The 13085-nt window shown below is 50.7% G+C and overlaps 1 protein-coding gene across 1 annotated transcript; it reads left to right on the top strand.

The window, feature by feature from the left end:
* The first annotated feature begins 3937 nt into the window (after positions 1 to 3937).
* On the top strand, positions 3938 to 8738 carry LEFTY2 (left-right determination factor 2). Its single transcript, XM_010852868.1, has 4 exons — positions 3938 to 4429; positions 5264 to 5510; positions 5708 to 5950; positions 7502 to 8738. The coding sequence occupies exons 1-4, from the start codon at positions 4180 to 4182 to the stop codon at positions 7863 to 7865; spliced, it is 1104 nt and encodes a 367-aa protein (XP_010851170.1). The 5' UTR covers positions 3938 to 4179; the 3' UTR covers positions 7866 to 8738.
* The last annotated feature ends 4347 nt before the right edge of the window (positions 8739 to 13085 follow it).

The following is a 13085-nucleotide window of genomic DNA, read 5'->3' as shown; positions in this document are numbered from 1 at the left end:
AGAGGCTATTTTGCAATTTTTCCACTTTTCAAACCCAACCTGACCCTACAGACGGCTGACCAGACTCTCCCCCCAACCCTGATCCACAGTCAGAGGGAAGGCCTGGTTCCCAACTCTGCATGACAAAGGGCAGCTGCTCTTCCTCCAGGCAACTGATGGGTCCCTTGAAAAAAGTCTCCCAATCCACATTCACCACTAGCTAATTGCCCAATTATTTTATTTCCCCAGCAGAACTCTTCAGTCAGCCTGGAATCCACATTCAGCACCAGCAGCCTGTGTCCAGGAAGCCTCAGGAGTCTGGGGGACTTGCCCTCTGTCTGTCTGCCCCCGCTTCCTCCCCTGCCACCCCTGCCCCGCCCCTGAGTTGACTGAGTCCCCAGTTGGCCTGGGGCTGATGGATGCACCCTGCAGGCTTCAGGAGGTCAGGCAGGACCGTGCACTGGACATAGTTCAAAGGTTTGGAAATCAGGCTGGAAATCAGAAGACCTGACTTCATGCAGGCATTGATCATTAACTATGTGAGCTTGGAGATGCTGTCACCTCTCTGAACTTCGATTTTCTTAGCTCTAAAAACCACAGGGCAGGAGAATGGACCTGACAGTCCATTTCACCATTAAGTCCTCTGATTCTACAAAGTCACTTGGGCAGGTTGGGGATGGGGGCACCTTGCTGGACAAATCCCCTGAGGGTGACGCATGCTCGAGGGCTCTCTCCCCTTGAGGGAGATCTCCATGATTGGAAAGAATTCTTGATTTTTTAACTGTAGACCCCTGTCCAGGCACCAGTGGCCCCTAGGAGCTCCCTGAGCAACAAAACCCAGAAGCCCATCCATGCAGGCAACACTGGTCCTGGTCAGTTCCAATTCCCATCAAAGACTTGGCTCTAGAGTCAGCTCTGAGCTGGGAGGCCAGTCTAGGAGCACCAGTGAGACACCCGGGAAAGGCTGAGAACCCAGCAGAGGAAGGTCCTTCCACTTTACTTTTTTCTCTAGAAAATGAAGTTTCAATTAAACTGGTCAGTTACCCAGGTAGAGAAGCGGCTTTTGACCCCCCACCCCGACCCCGGGCGACTCCCAGAGGCCTTCAGCTCTGAAGCATCTCCTTGGCAGAAGAGAGCCTCGTGTGGGCACGTGTTGGTCAGGGAGCTGCAGCCCAGGGCTTGGCCAACCTCTGCCCTGAGACAGCAGGTCCTGCTGAAATAACATGGGGGCCCGCCAAGGCATCATTTTGAGCTTCCAGCCCCACCGAGGTCCTGGACATCCAGATGCTGGAGGCCTGGCGAGGGGGCCTCGGCCTGCGAGGGTAGCCTGGGTGTTATATCCTTGGCACCACCTTGGCCAGTGATAAGCCCCAGCGCTTCCTCTCACCCAGCGGCGAGGGTGGACTACTGCATACTTACGGAATGCCTGCCCAAAACAACTTCCGGGGACTGAGGGCCACATGTCCTGAGTCTCCTGTAAATGTGACACTTCTTCACCTTTTGGCCTGACTTAAGGCCCAAATGTTTGCACCAAGTAAGTCCTTTCCCTGCTAATCACTTGTAAAGAAAGGCAACAGTTCTCCTTTTGAAGAAGGCTACACTTGTCACAGGGAGAGCAGGAGGGCCCCCTCAGGCCGGACCCAGAAGTGGCACCTTATATTTCAAGGGGTGTCGGAACAACGTGATGTATGAACTCCGAGATGGGATGTGAATTCTGCCCTGAGGATTACTCAAATTCTGAGGAAACAGAGGTGCAAGAGGAGGAAAGGGGAGCAGAGAATCAGCAGAGGTCATGATTGTGTTGCCCCCTGAGAGGCTCCCAGCTCTCCCCCATCTGCCTTCTCTCCCCTCCCCAGTTCAGTCTCAGAATTTCTGTATTTCCTCTTATCCTGTCCTGTGTATTTGACAGAATTTCTGTTTCCTCCCTTCAAAAAACCCGAGCTCTGGCACTTACTAGCTGTATGACCTTGGACATGTCAGGTGACAGTTTTATGCCTCAGTTTCTTCATCTGTAAAATGGGAACAATAATGGCAAGTTGTGAGGATAGAGTTAATGCATGCAAAGCACTCAGAACAGTGTGCAGCTCATAGGCAGTATTAGCCAATATGATTATTATCAGCATTATTATTGTTCCTCCCTTTCTTCAAATTATAAGTCCCCCCCACCTTATGCACATGTACAAATATATACATATGTTTGAATATATGTACACGCATATGCATATGGTGGCAATTTGTGCTCTCTTCCGGCAGAAATTCCTCCCTTAAGCACCAGAAGTTTTTCTCTTCCTCTGCCTGGGACGTGTGAGTAGCACAGCGGCAGGGGGATGGAACAAGAGACCCACCAGTAACACAATTACCCACAGAGGAGGCCAGAGTACCTGTGCTGGGAAGGAGCTGAGGGGTGCTCCCTGCCCACTGGGCCCTTGGCCCCAACCACAGTCTTCATCCTCTTCCACCATCATGGCTCATCCACCACGTGACAGAACATGAGGAAGTGAGGCTGTCATGTTTCAAGTAGGGCTTCCTCCTGCACGTCCTCAAATGCCTCGTGCCAGGAGGGACCTCGGGGACAGAGGCCTGCATTGACCTCCTCGCTCTCCACCTGCTGAGCGCAGGCAGGTTCCTTCATGCGTGTGTTCTGGCTTCGTATCTGGAAGACTGGTGGATGCTGGCACCTGCCTCCTAGGGCTGTTGTGAATACATGTTCAGAGCCCAGAATAGTGCCTGGCACAGAGTGATGCTCAGGAAATGACTCCTCTCCTTGTCATCTTCATTTTTAGAAAGCCGCACCCTGAGACCTTAACAGCAGACCAGTGAGAACAAGAGCAAACCCGCGAGGGTGCTCACCACGCCAGGTCTGCCCTGAATGTCTTAGGTGTGTAATTCATTTAATCTTCATATTAGCCTTGGGCTTCCCTGGAGATTCTGCCTGGAATGCAAGATACCCAGGTTCAAGCCCTAGATCGGGAAGATCCTGTGGAGAAGGGAATGGCAACCCACTACAGTATTCTTGCTTAGAGAAGTCCATGGACAGAAGAGCCTGGTGGGTTACAGTCCATGAGGTCGTAAAGAGTTGGACGACTGAGTGGCTAACACTTTCACACTAGCCTTAGGAAGTAGACCTGTCATCACCTCCTTCAGAGGAGAAACCGAGGCACTGAGAAGTTAGGGAGCTTTCAGGTCAAACAGCCAGCGAGCAGCAGGCCCACCATTAAGCCCTACCAGTCTCAACTGTGTGTTTGAGGCAGCACCGGGGCTTCTCTCCCCACGTGCTCACACCTGTGACTTTGGACAGGATGTGACTCCGTGCAGCTCTGACCTCTGCTTTCCAGATTCCTCTCCTGTATTCTGAATCTGGGCATGACTTGGGCTCAAACTGAGCGCTGACGCCATGTACCCAAGGTAGGGTCACTGCTCAGAGGGCTCCCCAGAACCATGCTGTGCATGTGGGGTGGGGGGAAACCTCTCTGCAGTCCTGTGGTTGCAGAGACACTTGGAGAAATTACTTCTCTTGGAACCAGCAGAGCTGAGCTGCCAGCTGTCCTGTCCTTATGGCGTCTAGTTTCTTTCTGCCACGGGGGAGGACAGAGTCCCCTGAGGGACTGTGAAAGGAGTGGGAGAGGGCTTGCATGCACTGAAGAAAGGAGGGCGGTGACTCGAGGGGCTTCTGTGAAAGTGCCTTAACAGGGCCTGGCGTAGAAGAGGCAGCAATGCAGAACACTTTCCCTCCTTCCTTCCTGTCAGTGAGCAAACCTAGACCCAGACTGGCCTTCAGGAATGAGATTTAAATAGCTGGCTAATGGGACACTCACTGTCACAGGGTAGGCTCACTTTTTCATAGACTAAGGACTAGGGTAGGATCAGGGAAATTCAACAGGCACTAAAATTATTATTGAGCTGCCAGAGACCAGTGGTCAGAGGCCCCAGGTCTGTGTGGCATCCAGACAGCCCTTTGTGCCCTTCTAGACAGCCCCCTCCTCAGGCTCAGGGACCTGTCTGGATGCTGAGCTCCCAGGAGGTCTGAAGGGTGTGACCTCCCTTCCTCCCAGCCTCTCCCCCCTCCCACCACCCTGGCCCAGCCCAGGGCTGCTATAAAGCTGGCCCAGCCTGGCTCTCAGCACACCCCGCTGCTGGGACCCTCCTGGAGCCTCCTCTGGGGACACGTCCACTCTGCCCCTCCTTCTCCCCAGCAGCGCCATGCAGCCCCTGTGGCTCTGCTGGGCCTTCTGGGCACTGCCCCTGGCTGGCCCCGGGGTGGCCCTGATGGAGGAGTGGATCCTGGACAGCCTGCTGCAGCAGCTGCACCTCAGCAAGGTCCCCATCGTGGACAAGGCCACCGTGGAGGGGCTGGTCATCCCCGCCCACGTGAGGACCCAGTACGTGGCCCTGCTGCAGCGTGGCCATGGGGCGCGCTCCCGGGGGAAGAGGTTCAGCCAGAACTTCCGAGGTGAGGCCTGCCCTCCTGCTGCAGCCTGGTCCTTGTGGTGGTGAGGACTGGGGAGCTGTCTGGGGTGCAGGGTCCACAGGGTGGTGAGGGGGGACCATGGCCTGTGAGAACTGCGGGCCTGGGCCCCTGGTCTCGGTCTGCGCTGAGGACCCCGCCCCTCAGGGCCAGGAGGAGCTGGGCCAGGCTGGACCGGCTGACAAAGCCAAGGCATCAGAGAAGATGAGGATGGAGAAGAGAAAGCAGAGCCAATGGGAGAGGGTGGGTGTGGCAAGAACCCTGGCTGGGAAGCCTCAGGGAGCTGTGGTCCAGTCAGGGCTTCTCAGGTTCCCTTTTCACTCTGATACTAGTAGCCTGACCTTGAGCAAACGGCTTTACAATCACAGTTTTCTTTTCTGTTCGCTCCTCTGGAACATTGATGTGACTATCTGCCCCATCTCACAGCAATATGAATATTAAAGTGGAGGGAAATATTATTGTGGAGGGAAAGGTGTAGGAACAACACTAAAGTGACGGGGAGCTATTCAGCTGTCAGGGAAGCTGGCATCCTGCGTCCTACTCAGCCTCTTACCTCCCTCGGCCTGGACTCACTTCTTCAGTGCCCAGAGCTACACCCAAGGCCAGGTGCCCCCAGGTGAGGAGTCTGGTCTTCAGCATCTCAGCTGAGGCAGCCGAGGTTGTTAAAAACAAGATGGATTTTCAGGTAATTGGCCTTGGCCCAAGGGGATAGAACAGGGGGCTGGTCTTTCCCAGCCTGGCCACCACCTCAGTGGCCCCGCACCCTCAGACCTCGCCTGGTGCTCAGAGGGGCCCCGCTGACCCCACTCCTGTCCCCAGAGGTGGTCGGCAGGTTCCTGGAGTCCGAGGCGTCCTCATACTTGCTGGTGTTCGACATGGAGCAGCGGCTGCCGCCCCGCAGCGAGCTGGTGCAGGCCGTGCTGCGCCTCTTCCAGGAGCCGGTCCCCAGGGCCGCGCTCCGCAGACACGAGCGCCTCTTCCCGCGCAGCGACCGCGCCCGGGTCACCGTCCAGTGGCTGCACGTCCGCGACGACGGCTCCAACCGCACCGCCCTCATCGACTCCAGGTGCGGAGGTCGCGGCTGCGGTGTGGGGCTGGGGGGAGGGAAGGAGGGCTGGGCCCGGGGCGGGAGGAGGGGCGGCTCGGTCCCGGCGGGGACACCCGGGAGCGGGTGGGAGAGGTGCCGCCCCCGGGGCCACCCCGGGCAGTCCCAGTCCCCACGCCTGAGCGCGGGCCTGTGTCTCCCTCCGTGCGGTGTCGCAGGCTGGTGACCATCCACGAGAGCGGCTGGAAGGCCCTGGACGTTACCGAGGCGGTGAACTTCTGGCAGCAGCTGCGCAGCCCCCGGCAGCCGCTGCTCCTGCAGGTGCTGGTGCAGCGGGAGCACCTGGGCCCGCTGGCCTCCAGCGCCCACAGGCTGGTCCGCTTCGCCCCCCAGGGGCCGTCGAGCGGCCGGCAGGGGGAGCCCCAGCTGGAGCTGCACACCCTGGATCTCAGGGACTACGGGTAGGCCCGGGGGCAGGCTGCGGGTGGACTGGGTGGTCCAGGCCCCTCGGTGGGCGAGACCAGCTGGGGAGCAGAGGCCGATAACCCCAGGATGCAACTGATTCCTCACCCTATGTCAGAGTTTCTAATGGCAGACATTTTTATTATTTAAACATTTTGTTGAAATACCTTCATATATTTTCAATGGGTTTTATGTTATCATTGTTACATATTCATTATTGTAATCATCTATATTCACTCTACCCTTTTCTCTAATTAATTCTTTGAAAGATTAAAAGCCATTAGTGGTTACTAAGGGCTTCCCTGGTGGCTCAGATGGTAAAGAATCTACCTGCAATGTGGAAGGCCTGGGTTCGATCCCTGGGTTGGGAGAATCCTCTGGAGGAGGGGATGGCAACCCACTCCAGTATTCTTGCCTGGAGAATCTCCAAGAACAGAGGATCCTGGCAGGCTACAGTCCATGGGGTCACAAAGAGTCAGACATGACTGAGTGACTAAGCATAGCACAAGGTTGAAAATCTTTCCTGAATTCTTTCCTCATGGGACAAATTAGCTATTTGGAGTAGATGAGGCTTTGGAGTGGACCTTGCTGGGTAGTAGAGAGGTTAATAACAGGCCTTTGCAATCATACAGCCTAGGTTCATTTAACTCTGCTTTCTACTGGCCGCAGAGCTTCTGGCATGTCAGTTAACATCTTTGGTCTCTGTGTCCTCAGGTATAATAGGGATGATGCTGAAAGTACCTAGTTCAGTGCCTGACATAATAGGAGACCATTAAAAAACAGTAACCGATTTATGACTTATGTTTCAGATATGTTTATTCATTCCACACTTATCACAAATATTGTTTTTACATTTTAATTAATTAATTTTTGGCTGTGCTGGGTCTTCATTGCTGTGCGAGCTTTCTCTAATTGCAGTGAGTGGTGGCTACTCTCTGGTTGTAGTGTGTGGGCTTCTCGTTGTGGTGGCTTCTCTCATTACAGAGCACAGGCTCTAGGCACGCAGCATTCTGTAGTTGTGGCACATGGGTTTAGTTGCTCCCAGGCATGTGGAGAAGGCAATGGCACCCCACTCCAGTACTCTTGCCTGGAAAATCCCATGGACGGAGGAGCCTGGTAGGCTGCAGTGCATGGGGTCGCTAAGAGTTGGGCACGACTGAGCGACTTCACTTTCACTTTTCACTTTCATGCCTTGGAGAAGGAAATGGCAACCGACTCCTGTGTTCTTGCCTGGAGAATCCCAGGGACAGGGGAGCCTGGTGGGCTGCCGTCTATAGGGTCGCACAGAGTCAGACACGACTGAAGCGGCTTAGCAACAGCAGCAGCAGGCATATGGAATCTTCCCAGACCAGGCATCGAACCCACGTCCCCTGCATTGGCAGGGGGATTCTTAACCACTGAACCACCAGGGAAGTCCTCCAGATCTTTTGTAGTGAGAGATGGATCATAATTCTACCTGCACATGCCCCACTAGGCCCTGCCCTTGGCTCCCTGATGCCTGCTCTCCCAGCTGACCTCTGACTCTGCTTCTCTTTGTCACGCACCCCCAGAGCTCAAGGAAACTGTGATCCTAAGGCACCAGTGACCAAGGGCACCCGCTGCTGCCGCCAGGAGATGTACATTGACCTGCAGGGGATGAAGTGGGCTGAGAACTGGGTCCTGGAGCCCCCAGGCTTCCTGGCCTATGAGTGTGTGGGCACCTGCCAGCAACCCCCAGAGTCCCTGACCTTCAAGTGGCCTTTTCTGGGGCCTCGACAGTGCATCGCCTCAGAGACGACCTCGCTGCCCATGATTGTCAGCATCCAGGAGGGAGGCCGACTCCAGCCCCATGTGGTCAGCCTGCCCAACATGAGGGTGCAGACGTGCAGCTGTGCTTCAGATGGGGCGCTTGTGCCAAGGAAGCTGGAGCCGTAGGTGTGGAGTGTAGCATGAAGGCCTCTGACTAGGCACGTGCACAAAGCAGGTCTTAACACAGGTCTTAATTTTCTACTTAGCAAGTTAGCCCTGCATCAACCGAGTGCACCTCTTGTAACTTTCTTGTGTGTTCTTCCGTTTCTTGCCCTCCTGTCCATCACTCGCCCTGAGCACTTACATGAGTAACTAATGCAACCCGGGTGGCAGCGCTGTAGAAGGAAATTTCAGCCAACTTGTTAAAGGATACAGCTGAGCATGGACAGACTGTCAGCTCCGAGTTTCTGTTCTCTAGCAAATTCTCAACTGAGTATGGGACAACACACCCTATAATGAGAACTGGGAAAATCGACTGGCTTACTCTATCACATGATGAATTAAAACAAAACAAAACAAAAAATCCCTCTGTTCCCCCTAGGCAAGGAGAAAATCCAAAAAGAATCCCCACTTACCAAAATGTTGGCCTATTCTGGGCTTCTGTAAATATACTTGGGTCCCCATTCCCCTGAGAGAGTGCTAGAAGGGAGGGTGAAGGGCTTTAGCCTAGGGGCAGTGGCAGGGAATTGGGACCCCTGATTTCTGGATCTGATAGGGCCATAAACTGTGCCCTTTGGGCCACCATTTCCTTTTAAAAAGAAGGATTTGGGATTTGGCTCTGGGACTTCATCGCCCTGGGGATCGGACAACCCTACTCTCACCCACTCCTCTGCTCCTCTGGAGACAGAGCATTGCTGTGCTAAACTATTTAGGTTATTTCCTCCACTGTTTTAGAGAACTTATCACCAGAACCCACATGTATTTACATGGTTTTCTGAAACTTAGCAAAAAGAAAATAATTGCATGTAGATAATCTGCTGAAATAAAATAGAAGTGATGTTTCACTTTGTGTCTGTGTATTTAATTTCTTTAAAAAATTTTTTTATTTATTTGACTGCATCAGGTCTTGGTTGCAGCATGCAGGATCTTTCACTGTGGCACGTGGGCTCCAGAGTGCACAGCTCAGTAGTTGCCGTGCAAGGGCCTAATTGCCTCAAAGCATGTGGGATCTTAGTTCCCCAACCAGGGATCAAACCTGCATCCCCTGCATTGGAAGGCCGCTTTTTAACCACTGGACCACCGGGGAAGTCCCTGTATTTATTTTCTAGTGTTCTTTACATAGGAGAGAAGGAGCAATAATGGGGAATGAGAGCAACATAATGATCTGAAGAAGGGGGGTGACCAAGGACCCCCAACTCCTAGGGGATGGTTCTGGGGACAGGGCAGGCAAGTGAGCATTTACTGAGCGTTCACTCTGAACCTGGCAGCCATGCTAGGCAACATCTTATACTTTATGTCACTAAATTCTTGCAACTATTTCTTGAGGTAGGTATTATTATTCCCGTTTTTTCTGATGAAGAAATCAAGACTGAGGCAATGCAAATCTATGGAGCAGAGATTCAACATGCCCCAGTAAGCATGCTCTGCTGATGACACAGGAATTAATTAACATGCACATCTGGCAATTCTACCATGCTTACTTTCTCTGCTCAGTGGGGTTTCCTTAGGTCTGACTTACTGAAGTTCATGGCTTTTCTGTGTTGATGTACAAAGCTAATTAATAGCATCTGAATAGCAGAGGGAAAAAAACAGCCAGGATTTGAGGACATGGCAAGCCTATTGTTGGAGGTAGGGAGAGAAGATTTGTCTCTGACTTGTAAGTGGCTATATTACCTTCCTAAGACAACAGAATGAAGAACTGCCACTTGGCCTGTTGTGAGTACCAGGTCATACACTCATTGTCTCTACAAGAAGCATATCAAAACCATCCAAAGAATTCTCCCAGTTACCCAGTGATGTATCTGCGACTCCAAAAGGACTGTGGACTCTCAGACAGTCACATGCAATCAGTAGCAAGGATGGGCCTGCTCACATCATTCCACATGAGCTAAAAAACATCGAGGAGATTGGTTCCATTTCAACACATTAGGATGTGCTCATCAGCACAGGGAGACAGACAGAATATTCTCTCCAAATATGTCCATGCCTCCCAATCCTTAGAACCTGTGACTATGTCCTTTTACATGGCACAGGGCCATGGCAAATGTAATTAAGGCTACAGATCTTAAAATAGGGAGATTATCTTGGATTATTCAGAATGAAAGCAGAGAGCTCTCCAGCTGAAGGCAGAACCGGAGGTCAAGAGATTCAAAGCTTCAGAAGGACTTGATCTTCCATTGTGGGTTTCAAGATGAAAAGCTCCATGAGCCAGGGAATGCGAGTAACTTTCAGAAGGTGAAAATGACTCCCAGCTGACAGTCAGCAAGGAAAAGGGACTTTAGTCCTACAGCTACATGGAACCAAATTCTTCCAACAACCTAAACGAGACTCGATGCCGATTCTCCCCACAGAGCTTCCAGATAGGAACCCAGATAAGTTGACACCTTGATTTGGCCTGTGGGACTGGAGCACAGAAACCAGCTTGGTCCACTCAGATCTCTGACCCACAGGATGTGAGATAACAAATTTGTTTTGCTTTAGGCCACTAATTGTGATAAATTGTTATGGCAGCAATTAAAAAAAAACTAATACAGACATTAAGCCAAATCCCATTAGAAGTGACCTGTAATTACAACTTTTTTCCCACTGAAAAGATGAAATAACAACATTAAAAAATAATTTTGAATGAATTGAAAACCGCAAATAATCCCACAATCCTAAAACAGAATTATTTTGGTTTTTGCATCTCCTGTTCATACACAACCTGACCTGTTTACATACAGCATGAGTTCATACCTATTTTAAAAATTAAGGTTAAGATGTGCCTTAATGCATAGGAAAAAAAAGGTGTAGAGTCACATTCCAAAAGAGCCACACTGGTTCTCCTTAGGTGATGGGATTAAAGGCAATGTTCATTTTTCCACTTGATCTAATTTCTAATTTTTCTACAATAACCATGGATTATTGGTATAAGAAGAAGCAAAATGTATGCAAAAGGTGCCTCCCCGGAAGTTCCTAAATCAGGGAGGATTAGGGATCAAGAGCACCTGCCATTTGACTTGCTGGGAGCAATTCAAGGATTCATTCTCTGGATCATCTCCATTCTTAGTGTTGCAGGAAGGGGGACCCCTTCCAGGGCCTGAAACTGGGCTCTTGTCTAAAACTCAGAAATGAATTGTCCGAGGAGACACATGTGCTGATAAAGCAAGAGATTTTATTGGGAAAGGGCACCCGGGTGGAGAGCAGTAGGGTAAGGGAACCCAGGAGAACTGCTCTGCCACGTGGCTCGAGGTCTCGGTTTTTACGGTGATGCGATTAGTTTCTGGGTTGTCTTTAGCCAATCATTCTGACTCAGAGTCCTTGGTGGTGCACACCTTGTTCAGCCAAGATGGATGCCAGAGAGAAGGATTCTGGGAGGTGGTCAGACATGTGGTGTCTCCTTTTGACCTTTCCCGAACTCTTCCGGTTGGTGGTGGCTTATTAGTTCCCTGTTCCTTCCAAGACTTCCTGTCGTAAAACAACTCATGCAAATAGTTACTATGGTGCTTGGCCAGGGTGGATGGATTCAATCAGTGTGCTTCCCCTAACAACTCCTCTCTGAGAGACTTCATACTCAAGATACTTCTTAGGAATTGGGGTGGAGGTCTCTTTCTTCTGTAACTTCTTCCTGCTGTGCATGGGCATAGGCCTGCCTAGCAGAGCAGAAGTCTCTCTCTACCTAATCTAAGTCAAGGTATTTTTTTTCCTTGACTGAAACCAGCATTCACCCTTGTAATAACAGCACTTTAGTTTGAAACTGTTGGCTCCTCTCAGAGGTCACATAGACAGGGGCCAAACAGAAGACCTAACAGGATGGTCATCTCTGGTCCCCAGAAACAGGAGACAACATTTGGGGTGAGGGCTGCAGGGTTTGTGACTTTTTTTTTTTTTTGATTGGTTGCTGGTGAACCAACAGAGCTGTGCTCCAGGAATCTTGTCTTCAGTCTGAAGTTACCATCCTCCACCTGGATGGGGGCTCCAGTTCTGTAGAAGAACTCAAAGACATTGTTACGCATATTTCTTTGAGTAGGAACCAGGACCCTGTCTCAAGGCTGTACCAACCTTTGATTGTTTCTCCTGTTTCTGTATCCCCTCCCTTCCCTGATTAGCTTGTTTGAATCCACCCTTTGGAACTCAGGGAAGGTCAAGGAGGCTGAATGAAGCCTACATTCTACAGACAAGAAATGGAGAACACAGAACAGATCTGTACTCCAGAGCCCCACAGAATTCTACTCAGTTTTAATTTAGGGAACTGGGCAACTATGACTGTGATAACTTCCTATCAAAATGGGGCATAGGACGGCCTCAGGTTGGAGAATAGACACTGAATTGGAAGTATTCCTGAGTTCCAAGTCCTAGATCTGAGCCTTGTATGATTAAAATCTCAATCCCTTGGTCTGCCATTTTGTTGTAACAGACCCAGTTAGAAGTAGCTGGAGGAGGGATAACTGGAATTTTAATAGTCAAAATAAATCTCATTTCTTTTTAGAAGAATAGACCGGAAACCTAGTCTGGACCTGGCACTTCGAGGAGACTTGTAGCCGGGTAGCCAGTTGCCTGGTTTTATAAAAAGTAAGGTTGCAGTTACTAGCTTCCAGCAGACATTGTTTTGAGAATGGTGGCATCTAAGCCTGACACGACTCAGAAAATTCAAGTGTTTAGCAATATGTCTAATCTGAAATTATACCCATAGGGTCACCTGGTTATTTCCCAGGATGTCTGAACCATAGCTACTCTATTTTGACTTTTAATTGTAAAAATTTTCCTTAATAGCCAAAGCAGATGTCACCATTAATGACGTCAGTGTTTCTCTAGGTATGAGAAGATGCAAGAATTGGAACTCATAAAAAGCAGAGTGCCTCATTCCTGATTTTCATCCTGAACTCCTTTCAGGGGCTTTGAAAGTCAGCAGTTGCAGTGGCCATGATTTAATCTTTGTAGACACAGATGGCAAGTGTCAGTTTTCAGTTGGCAGAGCCCCTTTTTGCTTATAAACTTGACCATGATTTTAAGGGGGCATTTCATGACCATTTTATCCCATGGTGCTGAGAATGTCCATTCTCAGGTTTGGCAAAGATTTTGTTGATAGGCCACTCAATGTGCTGTTACTGGACTAGGCCATAAAACAGTATCCAAAATTCTCTGGACCACTTGTCTTACTACCCTCTAAGTCCAGGAAAATATTCCCTCTCGTCGCCTCTTCCCATA

This window comes from Bison bison, unplaced genomic scaffold (genome assembly GCF_000754665.1).
Source record: "Bison bison bison isolate TAMUID 2011002044 unplaced genomic scaffold, Bison_UMD1.0 scf7180017864317, whole genome shotgun sequence".
Lineage (NCBI taxonomy): Eukaryota > Metazoa > Chordata > Mammalia > Artiodactyla > Bovidae > Bison > Bison bison.
This window is presented reverse-complemented; position numbering and strand designations above follow the sequence as displayed.

What these genes read in the sequence shown, in the direction of transcription:
- LEFTY2 (XM_010852868.1), top strand. Translation starts at nt 4,180, where the DNA reads ATGCAGCCCCTGTGGCTCTGCTGGGCCTTCTGGGCACTGCCCCTGGCT. An exon ending in GTTCAGCCAGAACTTCCGAG is followed by an intron (nt 4,430 to 5,263) that starts GTGAGGCCTGCC and finishes TCCTGTCCCCAG; the next exon opens with AGGTGGTCGGCAGGTTCCTG. An exon ending in CTGGATCTCAGGGACTACGG is followed by an intron (nt 5,951 to 7,501) that starts GTAGGCCCGGGG and finishes ACGCACCCCCAG; the next exon opens with AGCTCAAGGAAACTGTGATC.